Raw genomic sequence first — 27,317 nt, 5'->3', positions numbered from 1 at the left:
TATTTATTCTACAAGTACTTTATTTAGCATGTGACAGCGTCTGTGGTACAGGCACCATTGGGGTGGTAAAACAGCAGTAGGCTAAAAACTAAGAGGTTCAACACGTACCGGCATTAGGAGCCAGTACCTAGACAAGAGGTTCAACACGTACCAGCATTAGGAGCCAGTACCTAGACAACAGTACAGATGATCAAACACTAGCAGGAGGTGTGAGGGTAACAGGTACTCAAAAGATCCAACTGTGAGGGTTAAGGCCAACTGGAAACATACCCTGGGTTAAGGCCAACTAAAAAACCTACCCTGGGTTAAGGCCACAAAAAAAACTACCCTAGGTAAAACAAACCGGAGAGGAGATCCCTCACAGCAGCTGAAGAGGTGAAGATGGTATGAAAACTAAGGGAGCAGAACAGTGTTTTTCCTTTCCTGAACATAAGCAGTACAGTCCGTTCAGAAAGTGGTCACTTGACTTATTCCACATGAAAAATTAAACAGTATCTTGATTAGGTAAGTATTTAACCCGAGTCAATACAAATTAGAATCACCTTTGGCAGTGATTACATCTGTCTTTCTAGGGAAAGTCTCGTGAGCAACTCGTGTGTAGTTGGCCATGTTTTAGGTTATTGTCCTGCTGAAAGGTGAAATTGTCTCCCAGTGTCTGTTGGAAAGCAGACAACCAGGGTTTCCTCTAGGATTTTCCCTGGGCTTATAGCTCTGTTTCCTAAAAAATGTGTCCTTGCCAATGACAAGCATACCCAGAACCTGAAGCCACCGCCATGCTTGAAAATATGGCGAGTGGTACTCCGTAATGTGTTGGATTTGTCCCAAACATAACGCTTCATTCAGGACGAAGTACAGTTCTTTACATTTTTTTGTAGTTTTACTTTAGTGCCTTATTGCAAACAGGATGCTTATTCTGTACAGGGTTCATTCTTTTCACTGTGAATTAGGTTCGTATTGTGGAGTAGCGGATGGCCCCACAACATTGTATTATCCAATCACAGCCACTAAACGCGGTTTTAAAGTCACCATTGGCCGTATGGTGAAATCCCTGAGCGGTTTCCTTCCTCTCCGGCAACTGAGTTAGGACGGACGCCTGTTTCTTTGTAGTGTCTGGATGTATTGATACACCATCCCAAGTTTAGTAACTTCACCATGCTCAAATGGTTATTCAATGTCTGCTTTTTCTAAAATGTTTAGCCCTCTACCAATAGGTGCCCTTATTTGCGAGGCATTGGAAAACCTCCTTGTGGTTGAATCTGTTACATTTAAATGTATGGGGAGGTACAGCGAGGAGTCATTCAAAAATCATGTTCAACACTATTCAGGCACTTTAGGCCATAAGGGGTTGAATACTTGACATTTCAGTTCATTTAAATGTCTAAAATAAAAAAAATATACATACTCTGACAAAATAGGATCTTGTGACAAAATCTCAGTTAAAAATCAAGCTGTAACAACTAAATGTGGATCGAGTCAAGAGTTCTGAACGCTTTCTGAAGGCCCAGGTTGACGAGACATGGCAGAACATCACATCAGCTCAGTTATAGTGTATAGCCACGCCGACATCTATGAAACTACAAGACGTACTGCATTGATCATCTTTAATTTGTCAAAGTGTCCACACGTGGAAAAAGGCTCATGTCCATATACCAAGGCCATATTTATTTCTTATATTTTATTGCGGTTTTAATTCTCTAAACATTTTCTTGACAAATAGAAAAAACTAGATAGGACTTGTAAAAGCTTGTCAATAAATCGGTGCTTCAGTGTCGTGAGCTTCACAGTACATATATAACAGGATAAACATACTATACAAGTGTTGCTCAGTTGGACGCCTTCTGCCAACAATGTCAGAATGTTTCCCATCGTAACAGAATTGTGTTGTAGTCGTCGGAGCTGGGGTGGGTAATGGCTCACTAATATGGAGAACCAACTATTGGTAAGATGGAGAGTAGGGTGGGGGGGGGGGGGGGGTGACACTAACTAAACTGATGCAGTCAAACTCAGTTTCCCTTTATTTGAGAAAAGCGTCAAGCTTTTTCTGGATATTGTCAAATGAGTCCATTCCCATGTAGTCCGCCTGGCCCTGCTCCCATTTCTGCTTGCGTTCCTCAGACGTTTCTGGTGACATGTATGGCTCAGTGTGATGGGAGTCCTGGGACGAGCTGCTTCCCTGGAGGAGGAGAAGGGAGAACAAGAAGAATATTAGAAGGGAGCGATTACGGAACAAGACTAAGAGCTCTGGAGAAACAGTGGTTCCTTTGCAGTCAGTGCAGCAACAGAACAGTAGCACACAGTGATCTAAAAACCTGCCATTTATATCAAGACACTTCCACAAACCACCCATCTACTCGATCATCAGAGAACACACACGGCTATGGTATTAGCAGGTTTTGTTGTACAAACAGATTGTCCACAAGAAGCAGTGACAGTTAGTGACCAGGTGTTGGTTGTGATGCTGGGCTTAACATACAACTAGTCTTCATCATACCTTCCAGCCACCTTCCTTGTGACTATTGATCTGTGACCATGACCCAGGCCAGTGACCATGGTGGTCACAATTTTCTTTGACAGGGGACTGGAACTTTAGACGGACGAATGAGAGGGTTAAACATCAATAGCCTTCAAGGCTGAAGTATCACTACATTTTAGAAAGACTAATCATAATATATATATGTGATGACTTGGATGCTTATTGTTAGTAATAAGTAATGTTGGACCCTCCTGAATGAATACATAGATATACATGTAAATATTCATTCATTCAGGAGGGTCCAACATTACTTTTCACTAACAATAAGCATCCAAGTCACTTAATTCAAACTGTTATAAACTGTTTTGCAAACAGTTTCTGTAGAGGAAGGACAAGAGGTTAATACTTCTAGATGAACTTCCACACAGCCAGAGTGGAAAGGCTGGTCTCCGTATCCCTCCACCATCATGGGCACCACAGAGGAAGAGTAGAGGAACCACCAGTCCAGGAGGAAGCTGGGGTGTGTGGAGGTCTCCTGAATGTCCCCGCTGACCCTCTTGGTCTTGGGGTCGTACGTGTAGCTCCAGGGCTTGGTCTGACCCAGGAAGTGGACCACCTTGGCGTTGCCACCGTATCTGGAACAGAATACATGTTGATTTGCTTAGCCCTTGTTGTGAATGTAACTCATATCTGGCAGTTAAAGACTGTTGTAAATGCTTTGGTTTGATAAGTTCGAACACCGAGAGAGAGAGAGGGAGAGTGCGCGAGAGCCCGACAGGCGAAGGGAGCGAGAGCCCGACGGCCAGGTGAGAGAATAGCCATTGTGACAGAGGCATAAAAGTCTTTAAACAGAAGGCCTCTATTTAGTCCGCTGGTCTCGGCTCTGTGGAACTGGATATCGAACCCCACGAGGCCGCCCCCTAAATTGACTGGTAACCTGACATTATGGCATGAGAACACTGATGACTATCGCCTCACACCGACCCGTTCTCTCACAGCCCAAGAAGATTTTCCCTGCCAGGGGTTTCACAGGTAGTCTACTATCGAGTCACTGCTGCTGGCTGATCTTCCACCCCCTTAAGGTCAATGTCCACACCCTGATGCAATCTAATTAGCATAATAAAACAATCCCATCTAAATCTGGCAGTTTAAACTACAGATGTTTTGGTGCATTGGTTGCTTCTTAATCTACCTGTCACACCTGCAGTGAAAGAAATCAGAGAGGAGCTTAAAGTCCTTTGTAGCGTCCCAACGGTTTGGCCTAAAAAAATAATGACCCCCCCTATGAAAAGAGGAGACTCAAGAACACGGTGGGGTTCTCCATTTTGCTCTACGACCCCCCCCCCCCCCGGCTTCGACAAGGCTTCGACTCCTATGAGCTGTTAATGCTTTGGCAGGGAATTATAGACACCTCAAATATTTACTTTGCGATTTAGCAGAATGTTTCTCAATGTAAGAAATACAGATATATATCGAGATAATAGTTAGTGCCTAAACCAGCAACTAGATCTACACACAGTTCTCCATCACATGATTACATACAGTTTGAATGCTGGACGGGAGGTGTAGATTGAGTACTGACTGTTTGAATGCTGGACGGGAGGTGTAGATTGAGTACTGACTGTTTGAATGCTGGACGGGAGGTGTAGATTGAGTACTTACTGTTTGAATGCTGGAAGGTAAGTGTAGATTGCTATGCTGCTGAGGTTGTAGATGAAGGGGAGGTGTTTCGATATATCTGCTGTTGCCCAGTTACTGAAGAAGCCATTCAAGACCCCCTGGTCTCCTCCTAGAGAAAAGAAGAACAGCAGTTAGCAACAAGAGGAGTGTAAATAGGGAGCGCAATATATTTAGCCCCAACCCATATCAATGCATAGGGGTGGTTCAGAACGCAAGGAAGCAGAGTCTAGATAGAGACTTAATCCATTTACCAGTAACACATTGATCTGCAAAACATATATAATATGATCAGCTTGGTATGTTCAGTAATATGAATAGACCAGACAGTGAGGCAGACGCCAAGCCCACCAGTGAGACAAGGGTTACACAGTAAGACCAAAGTTATTTTAAACAGGCGTTGTGAAACGGAAAATATATATATAGCTCAGCAAAGAAAGAAACGTCCTCTCACTGTCAACAGTGTTCATTTCCAGCAAACTTAACATGTGTAAATATTTGTATGAACATAAGATTCAACAACTGAGACAAACTGAACCAGACATGTGACTATCATAAATGGAATAATGTGTCCCTGAACAAGGCCGGAGACAAAATCAAAAGTGGCAGCCAGCTGCATTGAGTACTGCAGTGCATCTCTTCCTCATGAACTGCACCAGATGCATTGAGTACTGCAGTGCATCTCTTCCTCATGAACTGCACCAGATGCACTGCAGTACTCAATGAATCTCTTCCTCATGAACTGCACCAGCTGCATTGAGTACTGCAGTGCATCTCTTCCTCATGAACTGCACCAGATGCACTGCAGTACTCAATGCATCTCTTCCTCATGAACTGCACCAGCTGCATTGAGTACTGCAGTGCATCTCTTCCTCATGAACTGCACCAGATGCATTGAGTACTGCAGTGCAACTCTTCCTCATGAACTGCACCAGATGCATTGAGTACTGCAGTGCATCTCTTCCTCATGAACTGCACCAGATGCACTGCAGTACTCAATGAATCTCTTCCTCATGAACTGCACCAGCTGCATTGAGTACTGCAGTGCATCTCTTCCTCATGAACTGCACCAGATGCACTGCAGTACTCAATGCATCTCTTCCTCATGAACTGCACCAGCTGCATTGAGTACTGCAGTGCATCTCTTCCTCATGAACTGCACCAGATGCATTGAGTACTGCAGTGCAACTCTTCCTCATGAACTGCACCAGATGCATTGAGTACTGCAGTGCAACTCTTCCTCATGAACTGCACCAGATTTGCATGTTATTGCTGTGAGATGTTACCCCACTCTTCCACCAAGGCACCTGCAAGTTCCCAGACATTTCTGGGGGAACGGCCCTAGCCCTCACTCTCCCATCCAACAGGTCCCAGACATGCTCCATGGGATTGAGAGCCAGGGTCTTCTCTGGCTATGGCATAACACTGACATTCCTGTCTTGCAGGAAATCACTCACAGAACGAGCAGTATGGCTGGTGAGCATTGTCATGCTGGATGAGCCTGCAGGAAGGGTACCACATGAGGGAGGAGGATGTCTTCCCTGTAACACACAGGGTTGAGATTGCCTGCAATGACAACAAGCTCTGTCCGATGATGCTGTGACACACCATGACGGACCCTCCGCCTACAAAATCGATCCCGCGCCAGAGTACAGGCCTCGGTGTAACGCTCATTCCTCTGACGATCAACATAAATCCAACCATCACCCCTGGTGAGACAAAACCGCGACTCGTCAGTGAAGAACACTTTTTGCCAGTCCTGTCTGGTCCAGCGACGGTGGGTTTGTGCCCATAGGCGACGTTGTTGCCGGTGATGTCTGGTGAGGACCTGCCTTTACAACAGGCCTACAAGCCCTCAGCCCAGCCTCTCTCAGCCTATTGCGGACAGTCTGAGCACTGATGGAGGGATTGTGCATTCTCTGTGAAGTTATTGTTCCTGGTGTAAACCCTTTCCAATGAAGCTCTGTGAAGTTATTGTTCCTGGTGTAAACCCTTTCCAATGAAGCTCTGTGAAGTTATTGTTCCTGGTGTAAACCCTTTCCAATGAAGCTCTGTGAAGTTATTGTTCCTGGTGTAAACCCTTTCCAATGAAGCTCTGTGAAGTTATGGTTCCTGGTGTAAACCCTTTCCAATGAAGCTCTGTGAAGTTATTGTTCCTGGTGTAAACCCTTTCCAATGAAGCTCTGTGAAGTTATTGTTCCTGGTGTAAACCCTTTCCAATGAAGCTCTGTGAAGTTATTGTTCCTGGTGTAAACCCTTTCCAATGAAGCTCTGTGAAGTTATTGTTCCTGGTGTAAACCCTTTCCAATGAAGCTCTGTGAAGTTATTGTTCCTGGTGTAAACCCTTTCCAATGAAGCTCTGTGAAGTTATTTCAATTTTTACAAATTATCTTTGAAAAGACCTGAAAAAGGCACATTTATTTTTTGCTGAGATTAGATCTATATCAAAAACCTTTGTCTTTGACCAGTAAACTACCATAATCTTACAAGGACAATTCTCTTGGGCCATATGGTCTATCTACTACAAACTCAATGCATCTCCCTAACACTATATATTAATGATTATTTACCAAGTTATTCAAGTATAAATTACAATAGATTAACAGAAAATGTATGGCAATTACAAAAATTGCTGAAGATTCCAGTAACTGGCGTAAATTAGCAGTAGCTTTGCTACTCTTCACCCAAGCCCCAACTTCAGAGACTAGCAATAGTCACTATACAACAGGTTGGCATACAGACAGACTAGCACAGCCATTGCAGATAACTGTAGTCAGGAAAAACGTACTTCCTATGAACGACATGTGGTTGTCTCACCTAGCTACCTTAAAATGGACAGGAGAAGTCACAGTCTGCTAAAATGAATCAAATGTTCTAACGAGCGGAAAGATAATGATTTATGGTTGTCTGAATAGATCTACTTCAAAAAAAGGGATGGCGCACAACGCCTAATTGCTGTAGATTGAACCAGTAACAGGTGCGTATGGTTCAGCTGGCTGTCAGTCTCATTCAGCCGTCTACCCAACTGATCATAAACCTGTAACTCCTAAAGCCATGAGGCTTTCTGCCAACACAACCTCTAAAACCTAGTTCACACTGCAGGCCTTGGACGCACAAATCAGTTTGCTTTTTTCAAAATCAGTTTGGGAATACCTGACTGTCCAAACAGCAAGACAAAAAAAAGTGACCAAATCGGATGCGTTGTCATAGTAACACCAGGTGTGTGCTCAGCGGTTTAGAGGCTGATTGGAGCACGAGCGCCACCACCTATCATTCAGAAAGTACGTAGCTGAAGGTGACAAAGTCCACCATGGACATTAAAGTCATAGTGGATAGCATGATCCAACTTTCAAAACGAGTCCTTTTTGGCGTCAGTTAAACTGGCTAGCTAGGCAGCGGTTTAGCACATGCAATAATTTGTAAACAATTAACAAGTCAGTGAGCTACCACACGTTCTTCTCAAACGGTCAGAGTAGCTAGCAAGCAGATATGGCAAATAAAGCCTGGAGAAACCACTGGAGGGAAAATAAAATCAGATTTGACCGTTCAGACATGTCACATGGCCAGGAATCACCTACGAGGGTAGTTTAAAGTGTGGCTTGAACTATCATGTGCTTTTTGGCTGTTCAGACTGCAGGAAAAACAGATGAGAAGCAAAAATGAAAAGGGTTTGAAACTGCCAACAATGTGAACAAAGCTGTAGTCAGCAGACTGCTCCGTACCGACAGGATAAAAACAGGATGTTTACAATCACTGCCCACAATGTCTACATAGTGGATTCAGAAAGTATTCCAATCACTGCCCACAATGTCTACATAGAGTGGATTCGGAAAGTATTCAGACCCCTCAACTTTTTCCACTTTGTTACATTACAGCCTAATTCTAAATTAAATTGTATGCGTCTCAATCTAGACACAATACCCTATAATAATGACAAACCATAAACATTTAGAAACGTTTAGAAAGGTTTGCAAAAGTATAAATAAAAAACATGTCACAATTACATAAGTAGTCATACATTTGGCAGCAATTACAGCCTCAAGTCTTATTTGGTATGACGCTACAAGCTTGGCACACCTGTATTTGGGGAGTTTCTCCCATTCTTCTTGGCAGATCCTCAAGCTCTGTCAGGTTGGATGGGGAGTGTCGCTGCACAGCTATTTTCAGGTCTCTCCAGAAGTGTTGGCTCAGGTTCAAGTCCGGGCTACTCAAGGACATTCATAGACTTGTCCCGAAGCCACTCCTGCGTTGTCTTGGCTGTGTGCTTAGGGTTGTTGTCCTGTTGGAAGGTGAACCGGCGACCCCAGTCGGAGGTCCTGAGTGCTCTGGATTGCTGCACTTTGCTTAGTTCAAATTTCCCTCAAATCCGGACTAGTCTCCCAGTCGCTGCCACTTAAAAACATCCCCACAGCATGCTGCCACCACCACCGCCATGCTTCACTGTAGGGATGATACCAGGTTTACTCCAGACACGCTTGGCATTGAGGCCAAAGAGTTGAAGCTTGGTTTCATCAGACCAAAGAATCTTGTTTCTCATGGTCAGAATCCTTCTTGGCAAACTCCAAGCAGGCTGTCATGTACTGTTTACTGAAGAGTGACTTCCGTCTGGCCACTACCATAAAGGCCTTATTGGTGGAGTGCTGCAGAGATGGTTGTCCTTCTGGAAGGTTCTCCCATCTCCACAGAGGAACTATGTAGCTCTGCCAGAGTGACCATCGGGTTCTTGGTCACCTCCCTGACCAAGGACATTCTCCCCCAGATTGCTCAGTTTGGCCGGGCGGCCAGCTCTAGGAAGAGTCTTGGTGGTTCCAAACCTCTTCCATTTAAGAATGATGGAGGCCACTGTTCTTACAGACCTTTAATGCTGCAAAAACTTTATGCTACCCTTCTCCAGATCTGTGCTTCGACAAAATCCAGTCGTCTCGGATCTCTATGGACAATTCCTTCGACCTTATGGCTTGGTTTTTGCTCTGACATGCACTGTCCACTGTGGGATCTTATATAGACAGTTGTGTGCCTTTCCAAATCATGTCCAATCAATTGAAATGACCACAGGTGGACTCCATCCAACAAGTTGTAGAAAAATCTCAAGTATGATCAATGGAAACAGGATGCACCTGAGCTCAATTTCAATTCTCATAGCAAAAGGGTCTAATAAATTGGCAAACATTTCCAAAAAGCTGTCACTGTCATTACAGGATAATGTAAAAGGTACATTATTTATTTAATACATTTTAGAATAAGGCTGTAACGTAACAAAATGTGGATGTAGTCAAGGGGTCTAAATACTTTCTGAATGCACTGTACACTGAATAGACCGACTAAAAAGTGCCCTGTGTGTACACGTACTGACTGCTGTCTGGATATTGATGGGGTCGTCTTTCAGTAAACACAGCACTCTGCACTCTCCAAAACAGCACAGCCTTGCATTTGTTTACGTCCCAAAACAGCACGTCGGCCATCAAAGTTGTGTTCTTGTAGGTCTGTCCGTTTAATTTGAAAAGACACCATCAGCTACTTTGTGTAGGTCTCCCTCCGAGACCTGGCCAGTGACCACTACACATTACTGGCTATCGACTAGCCGTAAGTATCAGACACATGGCCATGGCTCTGACATGTGAAAGACAAGGAGGAAATAGCTAGAGTCCGGTGGATTTAAACCCCACCGACAGATTAGCACGAGCCTGAAACCTCAACTGTAACTACTATCCCAACAGGAAATACAGCCAGCCACTACACATGAACTTGTTGGGTTCAGCTAGGCGCCAGCTGAAGCATGCGGATGCGTTGCACCATCCAGAGATATAAATAGGAAAAGGAGTGTGGCTGTCACTATAGGACTAAGTCACTATGCATATAGCTGTACATGCAGTCACCATCCAGAGATTTATTTCTAGGTCTGGGCAGTGTGGCTGGTAGTATGTAGCGTGCAAAAGATCATGTACAGAACAGAGTACAGCCTTCCAGAGAGACCCCTGCATTCGTCTGGTAACTGACATGGGGGGGAACACAATTAACGATTTTACTGAGTTGCAGTTCATAAGGAAATCCGTCAATTAGAACTAAATTAATTAGGCCCTAATCTATGATGTCACATGACTGGGCAGTGGCGCAGCCATGGGTGGGTCAATCAGAGTGAGTTTTTCCCCCACAGAAATACTCTTCAGTTTCATCAGCTGTCTTGGTGGTTTCGGATAATCCCGCAGCCGGATGTGGAGGTCCTGGGCTGGCGTGGTTAAACGTGTTCTGCAGTTGTGAGGCCGGTTGGACGCACAGCCAAACACTCTGAAACGAAGCTGGAGGCGGCTTATGGTAGAGAAATGACAAGAAATATAACCAGGAAGAACTTTAGGATATCAGAGCGGCGGTAACTCATCAGCATTACAACCAGGAATATGATTTTCCCAAACCGAATCCTTCGTTCATACTGATCCCAGAGGCTGTTCCAAAACAAAGAAGTCGGACTTTTAGCCCCACTCAGGACCACCCACCGCTTCGAGTGTTCAGGTCTCTGGATAATGAAGTTGACAAGCTCAGGGCTTCCTTCCAGAGAAACATTAGGACTTGTAACATACTATTTAACCTTTATTTAACTAGGCAAGTCAGTTAAGAACAAATTCTTATTTTCAATGACAGCCTGGGAACAGTGGGTTAACTGCCTTGTTCAGGGGCAGAATGACAGATTTTTACCTCGTCAGCTAGGGGATTCGAACCAGCAACCTCTCGGTTACTGGCCCAACACTATCGACAAGGTTACCTGCCGCCCCAAATGTTTCACGGAAATGTGGCTCTCTCGGGATATACTGTCTGAGTCCGTTCAGCCAGTTGGCTTCAGTTCATCGCGCAGACAGGAATAAATATATCTTTCATGATACCACACCATGAGTAGTTAAACATAAAGCCCTTTTGTTAACTCGACCTAGAATTCCTCACAAGCAAATGCCGACCGTATCATCACCCAAGATAATATTCTTCGGTTATAGTCACGGCCATGTATATTCCCCCTCAAGCCGATGGCCCTCAAAATAACTTCACTGGGCTTTATGCAAACTGGAAACCACATATCCTGAGGCCGCATTTATTGTAGCTGGGGATTTTACAGTAAATTTGAGAAAAACCTTACCAAAGTTCTGTCAACACATTGACTGCTGCTAAACACTCTACCACTGCTACGCCAACAAGGCCCTCCCCCACACTCCCTTTGGCAAATCTGATCACGACTCCATTTCGCTCCTCCCTTCCTATAGGCAGAAACTCAAACCTTCCTGTTTGGCCCTGTCCGGGGGTGTCCTCAGATGGGTCCACAGTGTCTCCTGACCCCTCCTGTCTCAGCCTCCAGTATTTATGCTGCAGTAGTTTATGTGTCGGGGGGCTAGGGTCAGTGTGTTATATCTGGAGTACTTCTCCTGTCCTATTCGGTGTCCTATGTGAATCTAAGTGTGCGTTCTCGAATTCTCTCCTCTCTCTCTCGGAGGACCTGAGCCCTAGGACCATGCCCCAGGACTACCTGACATGATGACTCCTTGCTGTCCCCAGTCCATCTGACTGTGCTGCTGCTCCAGTTTCAACTGTTCTGCCTTATTATTATTATACGACCATGCTGGTCATTTATGAACATTTGAACATCTTGGCCATGTTCTGTTATAATCTCCACCCGGCACAGCCAGAAGAGGACTGGCCACCCCACATAGCCTGGTTCCTCTCTAGGTTTCTTCCTAGGTTTTGGCCTTTCTAGGGAGTTTTTCCTAGCCACCGTGCTTCTACACCTGCATTGCTTGCTGTTTGGGGTTTTAGGCTGGGTTTCTGTACAGCACTTTGAGATATCAGCTGATGTACGAAGGACTATATAAATACATTTGATTTGAAACAGGAAGTACCCGTGCTGAGGACTATTCAATGCTGGTCTGACCAATCGGAATCCAAGCGTCAATTGTTTTGATCATGCGGACTGGGATATGTTCCGGGTAGATAAACAGATACTGTGACTTATATTATCAGGAAGTGTATAGGAGATGTTGTACCCACTATTAAAACCTATCCTAACCAGAAGCATTCAGATGGAAGATTTCATGCAAAACAAAGTGCGAACCACCACATTTAACCATGGCAAGGTGACTGGGAATATGGCTGAATACAAACAGTGTAGTTATTCCCTCCGTAAGGCAATTAAACAGAAACCGTCAGTATAGAGACAAAGTGGAGTCGCAATTCAACGGCTCAGATAAGACGTATGTGGCAGGGTCTACAGACAATGACAGACTACAAAGAGAAAACCACCCACGTCACGGACAACTATGTCTTGCTTCCGGACTAAACAGTCACTACTTTGAGGATAATACAGTGCCACCGACACAACCCGCTACCAAGGACTGTGGGTTCTCCTCCGTGGCCGACATGAGTAAGCCATTTAAACCCTCGCAAGGCCGCCGCCTAGATGGCATCCCTAGCCGCATCCTCAGAGCATTCGTATTTATAGTTCCTGTACCCAAGAAGGCAAAGGTAACTGAACTAAATCACTAAATAGCACTCACTTCTGTCATCATGAAGTGCTTTGAGAGACTAGTCAAGGATCATATCACCTCCACCCTACCTGACACCCTAGACCCACTTCAATTTGCTTAACGCCCCAATAGATCCACAGACGATGCCATCGCCATCACACTGCCCTATCCCATCTGTACAAGAGGAATACCTAGGTTAGAATGCTGGTCATTGACTACCGCTCAGCATTCAACACCATATTACCCTCCAAGCACATCATTAAGGGGCCCTGGACTTCCTGACGGGTGGTGAAGGTAGGAAACACTTCGTTGATCCTCATCACTGGGGCCCCACAAGGATGCATGCTCAGCCTCTTCCTGTACTCCTGTTCACCCATGACTGCATGGCCACGCATGTCTCTAACTCAAGCATCTAGTTTGCAGACGACACTACAGTAGTGGGCCTGATTTACCAACGATGACGAGAACCTACAGGGAGGCTGCAGGGCTCAGAGTGTGGTGCCAGGAAAAACAACCGCTCACTCAATGTCAACAAAAATAAAGGAGATGATTGTGGACTTCAGGAAACAGCAGAGTGAGCACCCCCCTATCCACATCGACGGGACAGTAGTGGAGAAGGTAGTAAGTTAAGTTCCTCGGCGTACACGTCACGGACAAACTGAAATGGTCCACCCACACAGACAGCGCCTCTTCAACCTCAGGAGGCTGAAGAAATTAGGCTTGTCACCAAAACCCACAAACTTTTACAGATACACAATTGAGAGCATCAGCACCTGGTACAGCAACTGCAGCGCCTGATGTCACAGGATGTACAACAACCACCGAGCCACTGGCTGTTCACCCCGCTATCGTCCAGAAGGCGAGGTCTGCATCAAAGCTGGGACCAAGAGACTGAAAAACAGCTTCTATCTCAAGACCATCAGACTGTTAAACAGCCACCACTAACACAGAAAGGTGGCTGCCTACATACAGACTTGAAATCACTGGTCACTTCAATAATGTTTACATATCTTGCATCACTCATCTCATATGTATATACTGTATTCTATACTATTTCTTAGTCTAATGCTGCTCATCCAGGTATTTTTATATTCTTAATTTCATTCCTTTATATTGTGTGAATTGTTAGATATTACTGCACTGTTGGTGCTAGAAACACAAGCATTTCGCTACACCCACAATAACATCTTCTAAACACGTCTATGTGACGAACACAATTTGATTTGACTGCTGTCCACCAAGTCACACCACAACATGAGAAAGTCCTTTAAAAATGGCAAACCAACAGCTGAGCTTTTCTCAGAAGAGGCTCTACACACAAACGCAGTGGAATAATCTACAGTTGAGGTGTCAGAGTCCACCAGTCGAACCACGACACAAGGAGTGAATGTATTCATTGTGCACTAGGTGGAGGAGATGGACCTGTAACATGTGGTTAGTCCATTTATTGTACATGGTACAGAACGGGAACAAGAGGACCTTTGTGTTCGACAGCACAGCGCTCCCACAGGCCCCTATTCCTCCCCCCCAAGCCCTAGATACTCCCCGTGAGGCTGTCCTCGAGCAGAGCGTCTCCATAGAGTTAACATGGGCCCTTTTCATTTAGAGGGGATGAACAAGGCTCAGCAGGAATGTAGCACTTCCCCAGTATACCTGAACCAAACCACAGGTCTACGGATACCTCAGGGAAGTCCAAGATCTGACCTGGGCCGCATGCAGTAGAAAGAGGAAATTGAATAGAGGCGCCCAGGACTGAAAGAGTAATCTCTCCTGAACCATTTCATCACTCAGATCTGCCATTGCCCAATAGTTGGTTAGCCAGCACTATACAGTCAATTTAAAATTAGGAATAATGATAGTCAAGTTAAGTTCTATAGTGGGTAGTTGGTTTCTCCTGTGATACCGGCCCAGACAGAGCCACTAGATTCTCCTGTGTGATACCAGCCCAGACAGAGCCACTAGATTCTCCTGTGTGATACCAGCCCAGACAGAGACACTAGATTCTCCTGTGTGATACCAGCCCAGACAGAGAGACACACTAGATTCTCCTGTGTGATACCAGCCCAGACAGAGAGACACTAGATTCTCCTGTGTGATACCAGCCCAGACAGAGACACACTAGATTCTCCTGTGTGATACCAGCCCAGACAGAGAGACACTAGATTCTCCTGTGTGATACCAGCCCAGACAGAGACACACTAGATTCTCCTGTGTGATACCAGCCCAGACAGAGAGACACTAGATTCTCCTGTGTGATACCAGCCCAGACAGAGACACACTAGATTCTCCTGTGTGATACCAGCCCAGACAGAGACACACTAGATTCTCCTGTGTGATACCAGCCCAGACAGAGAGACACTAGATTCTCCTGTGTGATACCAGCCCAGACAGAGACACTAGATTCTCCTGTGTGATACCAGCCCAGACAGAGAGACACTAGATTCTCCTGTGTGATACCAGCCCAGACAGAGCCACTAGATTATCCTGTGTGATACCAAGCGTGTTGTTTTCCAGTCGTAGAGGACTGTAGCACAAAAAAAAAAAAGGTCAGAGGAACTGCAAGTCACGGCTACAGCGCAACATGAAAAGACCATCGCTGGCAGAAAATACTGCAGCTTCAGCCAATTAGCATACCCCACAACCTGCTAGCATATCGCTAGGCCATTAATGTGGCATTCAACAGCACAGGGAATCCAGGGGGTTTAGAAAACAGTCTGAGGAGTCTGACACACACAGCTTCAAATAACAAGAGCCTGACATTAGATAATGACACAACAGGCTCCTCCCACACAGCTAGTGTGCTCTATAGTGGGCTGTAGTTTGTGCTCTATAGTGGGCTGTAGTTTGTGCTCTATAGTGGGCTGTAGTTTGTGCTCTATAGTGGGCAGTAGTCTGTAGTGGGCAGTAGTCTATAGTGGGCAGTAGTCTATAGTGGGCAGTAGTCTATAGTGGGCAGTAGTCTATAGTGGGCAGTAGTCTATAGTGGGCAGTAGTCTATAGTGGGCAGTAGTCTATAGTGGGCAGTAGTCTATAGTGGGCAGTAGTCTATAGTGGGCAGTAGTCTATAGTGGGCAGTAGTCTATAGTGGGCAGTAGTCTATAGTGGGCAGTAGTCTATAGTGGGCAGTAGTCTATAGTGGGCAGTAGTCTATAGTGGGCAGTAGTCTATAGTGGGCAGTAGTCTATAGTGGGCAGTAGTCTATAGTGGGCAGTAGTCTATAGTGGGCAGTAGTCTATAGTGGGCAGTAGTCTATAGTGGGCAGTAGTCTATAGTGGGCAGTAGTCTATAGTGGGCAGTAGTCTATAGTGGGCAGTAGTCTATAGTGGGCAGTAGTCTATAGTGGGCAGTAGTCTATAGTGGGCAGTAGTCTATAGTGGGCAGTAGTCTAGTGGGCAGTAGTCTATAGTGGGCAGTAGTCTATAGTGGGCAGTAGGGAGAGACGGCATTATTGGGAGACATAAAAATTAAAATGGGTAGTTGGTTTCTCCTGTGATACCAGCCCAGACAGAGAGACACTAGATTATCCTGTGTGATACCAGCCCAGACAGAGACACTAGATTCTCCTGTGTGATACCAGCCCAGACAGAGACACTAGATTCTCCTGTGTGATACCAGCCCAGACAGAGAGACACTAGATTCTCCTGTGTGATACCAGCCCAGACAGAGACACTAGATTCTCCTGTGTGATACCAGCCCAGACAGAGAGACACTAGATTCTCCTGTGTGATACCAGCCCAGACAGAGAGACACTAGATTCTCCTGTGTGATACCAGCCCAGACAGAGAGACTCTAGATTCTCCTGTGTGATACCAGCCCAGACAGAGACTCTAGATTCTCCTGTGTGATACCAGCCCAGACAGAGAGACACTAGATTCTCCTGTGTGATACCAGCCCAGACAGAGAGACACTAGATTCTCCTGTGTGATACCAGCCCAGACAGAGAGACACTAGATTCTCCTGTGTGATACCAGCCCAGACAGAGAGACACTAGATTCTCCTGTGTGATACCAGCCCAGACAGAGAGACACTAGATTCTCCTGTGTGATACCAGCCCAGACAGAGAGACACTAGATTCTCCTGTGTGATACCAGCCCAGACAGAGAGACACTAGATTCTCCTGTGTGATACCAGCCCAGACAGAGAGACACTAGATTCTCCTGTGTGATACCAGCCCAGACAGAGAGACACTAGATTCTCCTGTGTGATACCAGCCCAGACAGAGAGACACTAGATTCTCCTGTGTGATACCAGCCCAGACAGAGAGACACTAGATTCTCCTGTGTGATACCAGCCCAGACAGAGAGACACTAGATTCTCCTGTGTGATACCAGCCCAGACAGAGAGACACTAGATTCTCCTGTGTGATACCAGCCCAGACAGAGAGACACTAGATTCTCCTGTGTGATACCAGCCCAGACAGAGACACTAGATTCTCCTGTGTGATACCAGCCCAGACAGAGACACTAGATTCTCCTGTGTGATACCAGCCCAGACAGAGACACTAGATTCTCCTGTGTGATACCAGCCCAGACAGAGACACTAGATTCCTGCCAACAGTCACTTCAGTCCGCCAGAACAAGTCTGCTCTTGAAAGCACGTGGCACTATTAAGCAAACTAATTGGTGTCCCGAACCATAGATGGAATATTTGAGCCATATTAGACAGAGCTGCTTCACAGATTCACTGTTCTGAGGGTGGACTGCTGCTAGCTTTATTGAGCTAGCCAGACAAACTGCAATATGTTCCTGTTTAAAAGGGATTCATGTGTTATTGCAGAGAACATACACAAAGCAGTCTGTTTTGTTTACAATAGGCCCAAGTCTATTTTTCCAAAGTTAAAACTGTAGCATATTCAAACATGCGTTAAAATATCCAGTTTAAGTCTTCCTATTGTGGATGAGGACACGTTAGTACCAACAGGCTTGGTAAAATACACTGTTCAATTACTATGTGTCCCCTGATGACTAATCAGTACAAACCAGAAGTACTTTTCAAGCCTGCCCTCCCTCAAATAGTTCCATTTAGTTCCATTCCAACGAAGTGACTTCCCAAACTGGGTCTCAACGCTTATAAAACGCTAGAAAAACAAGCCTGCCATGAAAGAGCGTGTTGTTCTCAGTCTACACCTGCTAAATTCACCATGATGTTCTCTGAATGCTCTGAAGTGCCATTAGAGGGAGAGAAAGAGATACTGCTAGGATGCCGGCTCCATTTATATAAATGGCCTGCCAACAGGTTGCCTGAAGACCCACATTGAATTTTACTTCAGGTAGAAATCAAAATGGTATGTCACACGCGCTGACTACATCAGGTGTAGTAGACCTTACCATGAAATGTTTACTTACAAGCGCCTAACCAACAATGTAGTTCCAGAAATATTTACTAAATAACAAAAATTTAAAAAAGAAAATTACATAACAAGACTATATACAGTGGATGTATCGGTACTGAGTCAATGTGCGGGGATACAGGGTAGTCATGGTAATTCGTGGAGTGAGTATGCATAGATAATAAACAGAGTAATAGCAGTGTCAAAACAAAGGGGGGGGGGCTCGCGTTTGGAAAGTTCTGAAAACCGCTACAAACCAGAAAGCTGAATAAAATGATACATTGGTCCTTCTGCAGGTAGGAAGGGGAGAGAAGATCCACGACTAGTGTAGTCAACTCCACCTTCAGTATGCTGGTCTGTATAGTTTGGATTTTTGGTTTTGAGCCTACCCAAACACTTCCCCGTTATGGCCGAGCCTACCCAAACACTTCCCCGTTATGGCCGAGCCTACCCAAACACTTCCCCGTTATGGCCGAGCCTACCCAAACACTTCCCCGTTATGGCCGAGCCTACCCAAACACTTCCCCGTTATGGCCGAGCCTACCCAAACACTTCCCCGTTATGGCCGAGCCTACCCAAACACTTCCCCGTTATGGCCGAGCCTACCCAAACACTTCCCCGTTATGGCCGAGCCTACCCAAACACTTCCCCGTTATGGCCGAGCCTACCCAAACACTTCCCCGTTATGGCCGAGCCTACCCAAACACTTCCCCGTTATGGCCGAGCCTACCCAAACACTTCCAGCTGATTGCAAGGAAACCTGCAATCGGTCGACAATTTTTTACACATTTTTATTTAGCTAGGAAAGTCAGTTAAGAACAAATTCTTATTTACAATGGCGGCCTGGGCCAATTATACACGGCCCTATGGGACTCCCAATAACAGCCGGTTGTGATACAGCCTGGAATCAAACCAGGGTCTGTAATGATGCCTCTTGCACTGAGATGCAGTGCCTTAGACCGCTGCGCCACTCGGGAGTCAGAGTGCATCACTTGCAATGAGTCAGATTGGATTTTCAATCAACAGCCTACCTGCGCCACAGAAGGTCACCGCTTTCCTGTGGATCCCATCTCCATCAGAACAGCAACCAGTAACCAGTAACCAGTAACCAGTAACCAGTAACCAGTAACCAGTAACCAGTAACCAGTAACCAGTAACCAGTAACCAGTAACCAGTAACCAGTAACCAGTAACCAGTAACCAGTAACCAGTAACGTGTCAATATAAATTGTACTCGACATTCTGCCCTGTAGAGACTGTTTAAAGTTGTTTACAGTGACTTCTTTCAGACTGATCTCCATGGTAACAGTGATGTTTAGGCAAGCCGACGGACAGTGAGCAGACTACTGACGTACGTGCATAGCAGCCATTTCCAGTAGTAGTAAGACAGAGTCTTAAAATGGGCCTGGACATAAGTAGTGGCCTGTGAGGAACAGGGTAGCATTTCAGCATGGGGCTGTAGCCAAGACAGAGGTCACTATTCACCAGGGGTCTCACGGGATGTGCAGGGTTAATGTCAGCCAGTGCCCATCTCAAATTCAACCCCACCCTGTAGAGCCCCTCAGAATAACTCCCAGATTTAGAGGCAGTGTCATGACAGGACCCTGTGTTCAGACTTTGAGCTTGATGAAGACCTTACTTAGAGGAGAAGTCATCCCCCCCCCCGTACCCCGTAAAACACCTCAGAATAACTCAGGGTTAGAGAGGCGGTATTGTGACAGGACCCTGTGTTGACAAAGACCCGTTTGACATATGTAGATTGAGCTATTTAAAAATGGTTAAACCACAAACACTACAAATGGACAGCAGACTGCTAGCATCCAACCTACAGAACAGCAGACTGCTAGCATCCAACCTACAGAACAGCAGACTGCTAGCATCCAACCTACAGGACAGCAGACTGCTAGCATCCAACCTACAGGACAGCAGACTGCTAGCATCCAACCTACAGAACAGCAGACTGCTAGCATCCAACCTACAGAACAGCAGACTGCTAGCATCCAACCTACAGGACAGCAGACTGCTAGCATCCAACCTACAGGACAGCAGACTGCTAGAGGCCAGCCACGACCCAATAGGAAATACCACAGATATTTGGAATGCTGCACATATTGCCTCGACATAGTTGGAAAAGCAGCACATTTAATACCAGCAGACCATGGAAACACTAGTCCAATATGCTGCGTGACCTACCAGCAGACCATGGAAACACTAGTCCAATATGCTGCATGACCTACCAGCAGACCATGGAAACACTAGTCCAACATGCTGCATGACCTACCAGCAGACCATGGAAACACTAGTCCAATATGCTGCATGACCTACCAGCAGACCATGGAAACACTAGTCCAATATGCTGCATGACCTACCAGCAGACCATGGAAACACTAGTCCAATATGCTGCATGACCTACCAGCAGACCATGGAAACAAATAAGTTCCGATGAACTTCATAGGGTGAATGGTCACGATGAGCTTGATGCTCCTTTCCAATAAATATCAAGGGTCTTATTTTGGTGACATGGTGATCAATGGTTGGCTGCCGTTTGACCAATAAAAAGAAACCATGTACCAGCGGTTGGCTAGAGTACACATGGCCACTTCAGTAAATAGACCACCAATTTGGTTTTCCAGGAAATTCTACCCCTGACATCCATTTTGTTTCCAGTATGAGGGTGAAGAAAATCCCCTTTGATCACAGACATAACATTCTCAAATGAAAGGAAATCACTAAAAGCTCTGACACGTACCATCGAAGCTGCCATGTTCTGCGCAGTACTGGAGCAATTTGCTGTACGTCTCGTTGGAGGGTCGGAACACGAACACGCCGGAGTTGAAACAGTCTGGCCAGCCGGGATCCGGGGCCGCAGAGAGCTCCTCTCTGTCAAACAACTCATCTATGTTCTGTACCACCTGCAACAAACACATACAGGTGAACTCTACTGTAGCTACCTGGAGGACATACAGGTGAACCCCCCCCATACCAGTGTGTGTGGGTCCTTGAAGGTCAGAGTATCGTGTGTATCTCACCAGTGTGTCTGCATCCATGAAGACACATTTGGAGTATTGTGTAAGGGTCCAGCAATGTAGCTTGGTGAAGGTGACTCCCAGGTCAGGTCTCTTCATCAGGGCCAGGTTAGCTGAGTCTCCGCTGTCCAACACATCTACCAACAGTACCTCGTCAAAAATCTTCAGAAGCACTCCTCTGGTGGTAAGAGAAGGAGCGAGGAGGGCAGGAAGGAGTGAGGAGTGAGAGGAGGAGGAGGGCAGAAAGGAGAGCGAGAAGGAGCGAGGAGTGAGAGGAGGAGGAGGGCGGGAAGGAGAGCGAGAAGGAGCGAGGAGTGAGAGGAGGAGGAGGGCGGGAAGGAGAGAGGAGTGAGAGGAGGAGGAGGAGGGCGGGAAGGAGAGCGAGAAGGAGCGGGGAGTGAGAGGAGGGCGGGAAGGAGAGCGAGAAGGAGGAGGGCGGGAAGGAGAGCGAGAAGGAGAGCGAGAAGGAGCGGGGAGTGAGAGGAGGAAGAGGGCGGGAAGGAGAGCGAGAAGGGGCGAGGAGGGCAGGAAGGAGAGCGAGAAGGAGAGCGAGAAGGGGCGAGGAGGGCGGGAAGGAGAGCGAGAAGTGAGAGGAGGAGGGCGGGAAGGAGAGCGAGAAGTGAGAGGAGGAGGGCGGGAAGGAGAGCGAGAAGGAGGGCGGGAAGGAGAGAGAAGGAGTGAGGAGGAGCGAGGAGTGCGGGAAGGAGAGAGAGAAGGCGGCACAGGACAGTTTGGGGGAAACCCCTGGATTAGAAGATGTTGGCGAGAGGGCTTCGAGAGATCATGTCAACAATCCTGCATGTGGGGGATGAAGATCATGTTTGATCAAGCCCCAGATCATCATCACCAACAAGGTCTAGGATCAGATCTTTGACTCCCAACGTTAGAAAGGTCATAGGTTACACTAACCAGTTGATGCTCCAGCGTCACTCTAGGACATAATAAACAGTCGTCCCTGGGAAGTGGAAAAGGGTTCTTACTTGCAGGGGTCAGAGACATGGGGTCCGATCATCACCACCAGCTTCCTGGTTGTCTTGTGGTTCCTCAGGGACTTGCCCAGGACCATGGCTCCTCTGGCATAGTTGTCATTGGTCGCCAAAGTCACAAAAGCCTGGTCTGGGTGGGGACATAACTTATTAATAAAAACCTGGAAATAACATTTTGTTCAGTTAAAAACAGTGTGAATCCATCAGAGTTAAATGACTTCATTGCTATATTTTTATTTTACCTTTATTTAACTAGGCAAGTCAGTTAAGAACAAATTCTTATTTTCAATGACGGCCTAGGAACAGTGGGTTAACTGCTTGTTCAGGGGCAGAACGACAGATTTGTACCTTGTCAGCTCGGGGGTTTGAACTCGCAACCTTCCGGTTACTAGTCCAACGCTCTAACCACTAGGCTACCCTGCCACCGACTCCATGGGTAGGCAACCATGTTCCTGGAGTGCCGTGGGTACAGGTGTGGTGCCTAGTTCCAACTAGGTACCACACCTGACCAACTGAGCTAATTGAGGAGTTCAGTGACTGACTAAAGTCAACACACCTGGTCCTCCAGGTTGATTAAATCAAAACCATTAAGTGCCTGAGGCACTCCAGGACCAGCGTCATCTAAACCTGCCCTACTCAAACACCCCCCCCCACCTTGTAAAGCCTGACTCAATGGTCCATCTCATAACTGGTGTGTCAAAACAAAGGCCTTAGTGTTCGTATGTATGAGGACCGTAACATATTACTTCAGTGAGGGACAGTCTGCGGTTGTTTCACAAATGTCAGCATGTCACACAGAATGGCCAAGGGTTCCACAGCAACTGTGCCAAATAGGAACGTCTATAAATTGCCCATAAACTCAAGTATCAACAACGTACTGATTGTAAGATGGCAAAGGACAAAATAGAATCCTGTTATTATAATGACAAAATCTAAACCCTGGAAGTTAATATCAGCAGCCTTGACAAGCCAGTAAAATCAACAGTAGTCACTACACCGGTCCTGAAAAATCCCCTGGGTGCAGTAGTCACTACAGTAGGTCCTGAACAATCCCCTGGGTGCAGTAGTCACTACAGTTGGTCCTGAACAATCCCCTGGGTGCAGTAGTCACTACAGTTGGTCCTGAACAATCCCCTGGGTGCAGTAGTCACTACAGTTGGTCCTGAACAATCCCCTGGGTGCAGTAGTCACTACAGTTGGTCCTGAAAAATCCCCTGGGTGCAGTAGTCACTACAGTTGGTCCTGAACAATCCCCTGGGTGCAGTAGTCACTACAGTTGGTCCTGAACAATCCCCTGGGTGCAGTAGTCACTACAGTTGGTCCTGAACAATCCCCTGGGTGCAGTAGTCACTACAGTTGGTCCTGAACAATCCCCTGGGTGCAGTAGTCACTACAGTTGGTCCTGAAAAATCCCCTGGGTGCAGTAGTCACTACAGTTGGTCCTGAAAAATCCCCTGGGTGCAGTAGTCACTACAGTAGGTCCTGAACAATCCCCTGGGTGCAGTAGTCACTACAGTTGGTAGTGACTAAAGAAAAGTAATCAACTGTACCTCGCTCCCAGGAAAATATCTGATAAATTATAAGCAAATAAAACGTGGCCATTAAAAGTAGTCAGACGCCTGTTCCTCCGAGTCACTGTTATTCGCCACATTTAATTCACACTTGAAAAAATGCCATTTGATAAGCGACATGACACACTGTACATGGTCCCCTTCTATACATTCGTCAGCTATAGAAAGACTAGTTCAGTAATGGACTAGAGCCTAATGTTATAACTTATATAGTCCAAGGTCCTTCTGTTTAGAGGGAAATTGGCTCTGGCAGCCAGAAAACACCATCTAAAACATGAATCAATTCTCAATTGCGGTATCGTTCTTTGAAAATTAAAAATTAAATAAAAAGCACCCTACTTTCAAATCACATGAAAATAATTCCACTAAATATAGCTTGTTGTCACCAGTTTTAACGGTTGCAGCCAACAGTATTTGTCAATGACGTGGCATCTGTCTTCTGTATATTCACACAGGTAGGCGTTAGGACATGGCGTTAGGACATGGCGTTAGGACATGGCGTTAGGACATGGCGTTAGGACATGGCGTTAGGACATGGCGTTAGGACATGCAGCTCTCAGTCTTCTGTTAGTTATCCCAACAAGCGATATAACATGGAGACGTGGATGTGAACCCCAACCCTGGAAGAGGTGCCTAGTAATTCAACTTTCTGTTTTTAGAAAACCCATTTCTCGCTGATATGAAAAGATACTGTCGGTAAGGTTTGGAAACATAAGGTGATGCGTTTCAATGTTCATAAGGAGCATCGGGGGAACTTAAAACACCACTGGCCAGAAGATATTATTGTCAATAGGCACTAAAGTCAGCTTCTATGAATGTCTCACATAAAGACATCGTGCTGGCCTTTAGGCCTCAACCCACAGACACTGAACAGAAATATGAAGACGCACCACCTGCTGTTGGTCCAATTTTCCATGAGCTGAAATTGATAAAAATCACCACAAAATGCTTCTCTAAACTTTTGGGCACAAATTTGTGAACATTCCTGTTAGTAAGCATTGATCATTTGTCAACATAATCCAGCCACCTGACAGGTGTAGCATATCAAGAAGCTGATTAAACGGCAGGATCAATACACAGGTGCACCTTGTGCTGGGGACAATAAAAGGTCACTCAAAATCTAGTTGCCGCAAATTTTTCAAGTTGAGGGAGTGTGCAATTGGCATGCTGACTGCAGGAATGCCCACCAGAGCAGTTGACAGAGAATTGATTTTTCATTTCTAACATAAGCCTTAAAGAATTTGGCAGTACGTCCAAATGGCCTCAATCGCAGACCACGTGTATGGCGTAGTGTGGGCGAGCAGTTTGCAGATGTCAAATGTTGTGAACCAAGTGTCCCATGGTGGCGGTGGGACTACGGTATTGGCAGGTTTGGGATGCTCCGGATTGACGTGTACAACAGTGTGTTCCAGTTCCTGACAATATCCAGCAACTTCACACATCCATTGAAGAAGAGTGGGACATCATTCCACAGGACAATCAACAGCCTGATCAACTCTATGAGAAGGAGATGTGTCGTACTGCGTGACGTAAATGGTGGTCACACCATACTGACTGGTTTTCTGATCCACGCCCACTCATTTTTTATTAAAAGGTTTGTGACCAATGCCCATCTGTATTCGCAGTCATGTGAAATCCATAGATTAAATCTGACATTGTTGCGTTCGTATTTGTGTTCAGTACAAATGAAGATTTAATAATCACCACCACTCTTAGAAAGGCAGATGACCAAGGGATGACTTGCAACTTTCGGAAATCATGGGGGACAGACTGGACATCGGGTTTCACTATTGACATTTTGCCAGATACATTTATAACTGTCACATTGGCGGGAGGCACTGTGCCTTTAGGAATATAATATCGCAAAACACTGGAGGTACTTCAAGTTCAGAGAGTTAAAGTTAGGACATTGAGTTTAACATGGAACACTAATTCAATTAATAAAATGACACTTCTAGTAGTCTACAGCGACGTGTCCACTAGGAACAGTGCGCAGCCTACGAGCGAACATGGTTCTACTAAGGACGAGACTGATGGTGCTGTCAACACAACAGGGAACTCGGATAAATATTCATGACCTAAGATCTATCAGGTTGGAAAGTGGGAACTAGTAAGAGGCCAGAGTTCACGACTTGGGCTTCAGAGTGGGATCACCTTTCAAAAATCAGAGTTGTTTTCTTTCGAGTTCCCAGTGGTTTTGAACGCGGCATAATCAACAGCAAAAATGCAACGACCCGACAATTACTCCGTGATCCACACAATTACACCCGCAAAACGTGAATTGATAAGAATGTATTAGAAAACATGCGCTGATGGAAGGTGGAAAAGAGACTCCATTTTAAAATGTCAGCATTGCCACTTTCTTGTTCTTGAGTCAACGATTACACTTCCTTGATATGATACAACAAACCAAGCTGTAGGTTTGTCAAAGTGCCGGTCATGCCCAATCATATAGGCATACATACCAATTGTTGTAGTTGGGATACTTAGTAACACACTGACTGACAGTCCGAACAATCATGAATAGTTACTTGGTTTCCCCCGTTTCGCCACAGTGCGAAACTTCAACCAGATCGTCCACTGATAAGATTGTTACAAAATGTCAACGTACCTTCTGCCATGATTCTATTACAAGTCGGAGCTACTCTGTTGATGGACTCGGCGTCTTACTTGGGAAAGGAACAACTTCATATAAGAAGGAGAATTTATAGACGCATGAACCAGAACTAGACAGTTGCCCACGTGACCGGTGCTAGGCACACACCCACTTCTGTACTGCATGCGCCATTGAGCACAACTACTCTCTCTCTCTCTCTCTCTCTCTCTCTCTCTGTGTCTTTCTCTCTCTCTCTCTCCCTCCCCGTCTCTCTCTCTCTGTCTTTCTTTCTTTCTCTCTCTCTCTCTCTCTCTCTCTCTCTCTCTCTCTCTCTCTCTCTCTCTCTCTCCCTCTCTCTCACACCCCTAAAGTAAACGGATTCTACTGGTTATGCTAACATCACAAAGAAGGTTGGTTCCTCCTCTAATCTACCCAGCAGACTACTGTACTCATGTTTATCAAATAAAATCTAATGTTATTGGTTGTGTATTACATATTTTGCAGATGTTGTCGCAAGTGCAACGAAATGTTTATGTTTTTAGTGTTGATACCTAACAAAACAATACACACACAAACACATCTAAATAAGAAAGATCAGAACAATATTTATATGTCAAATCACATGGGCCGAATGCAACAGGTTTTACCGTGAAATACTTACTGACAAGCATTAACAAGAGTGCAGTTTTAAGAAAAATAAGAGTTAAGAAAACAAGAGCAACAGTAAAATAAAGAATGTGGAGGCTATATACAGGGTATTACAGTACAGAATCAATGTGGAGGCTATATACAGGGTATTACAGTACAGAATCAATGTGGAGGCTATATACAGGGTATTACAGTACAGAATCAATGTGGAGGCTATATACAGGGTATTACAGTACAGAATCAATGTGGAGGGTATATACAGGGTATTACGGTACAGAGTCAATGTGGAGGCTATATACAGGGTATTACAGTACAGAATCAATGTGGAGGCTATATACAGGGTATTACGGTACAGAATCAATGTGGAGGGTATATACAGGGTATTACGGTACAGAGTCAATGTGGAGGCTATATACAGGGTATTACAGTACAGAATCAATGTGGAGGCTATATACAGGGTATTACAGTACAGAATCAATGTGGAGGCTATATACAGGGTATTACGGTACAG

General features: G+C 45.6%; 1 protein-coding gene across 2 annotated transcripts; it reads right to left on the bottom strand.

Annotated features, from left to right (window-relative positions):
• On the bottom strand, positions 1-26,550 carry LOC109884306 (glycogenin-1-like). 2 transcript variants are annotated; one of them, XM_031836475.1, is made up of 8 exons: positions 26,174-26,316; positions 21,986-22,121; positions 21,009-21,183; positions 20,729-20,891; positions 4,136-4,262; positions 2,880-3,108; positions 2,492-2,584; positions 1-2,173 (listed from the first exon to the last, which is right to left on the bottom strand). In XM_031836475.1, the coding sequence occupies exons 1-8, from the start codon at positions 26,181-26,183 to the stop codon at positions 2,015-2,017; spliced, it is 1,092 nt and encodes a 363-aa protein (XP_031692335.1). In that variant the 5' UTR covers positions 26,184-26,316; the 3' UTR covers positions 1-2,014. The 2 variants fall into 2 exon arrangements, with proteins under 2 accessions (XP_031692335.1, XP_031692336.1); XM_031836476.1 differs by lacking the exon at positions 2,492-2,584 and having other exon boundaries at positions 400-2,173; positions 26,174-26,550.
• Positions 26,551-27,317: the final 767 nt, after the last annotated feature.

Source organism: Oncorhynchus kisutch, linkage group LG11 (assembly GCF_002021735.2).
Source record: "Oncorhynchus kisutch isolate 150728-3 linkage group LG11, Okis_V2, whole genome shotgun sequence".
NCBI lineage: Eukaryota > Metazoa > Chordata > Actinopteri > Salmoniformes > Salmonidae > Oncorhynchus > Oncorhynchus kisutch.
Note: the sequence above shows the minus strand (reverse complement) of the source record. Positions and strands in the feature narration are given on the sequence as shown.

Bases quoted from the DNA above. Each gene is read 5' to 3' on its own strand.
- LOC109884306 (XM_031836475.1), bottom strand. The intron at 3,109-4,135 runs GTAAGTACTCAA...ATTCTGTTCCAG, and splicing joins TACCTTCCAGCATTCAAACA to ATACGGTGGCAACGCCAAGG. The intron at 2,585-2,879 runs GTATTAACCTCT...GTCCGTCTAAAG, and splicing joins GTGTGGAAGTTCATCTAGAA to TTCCAGTCCCCTGTCAAAGA.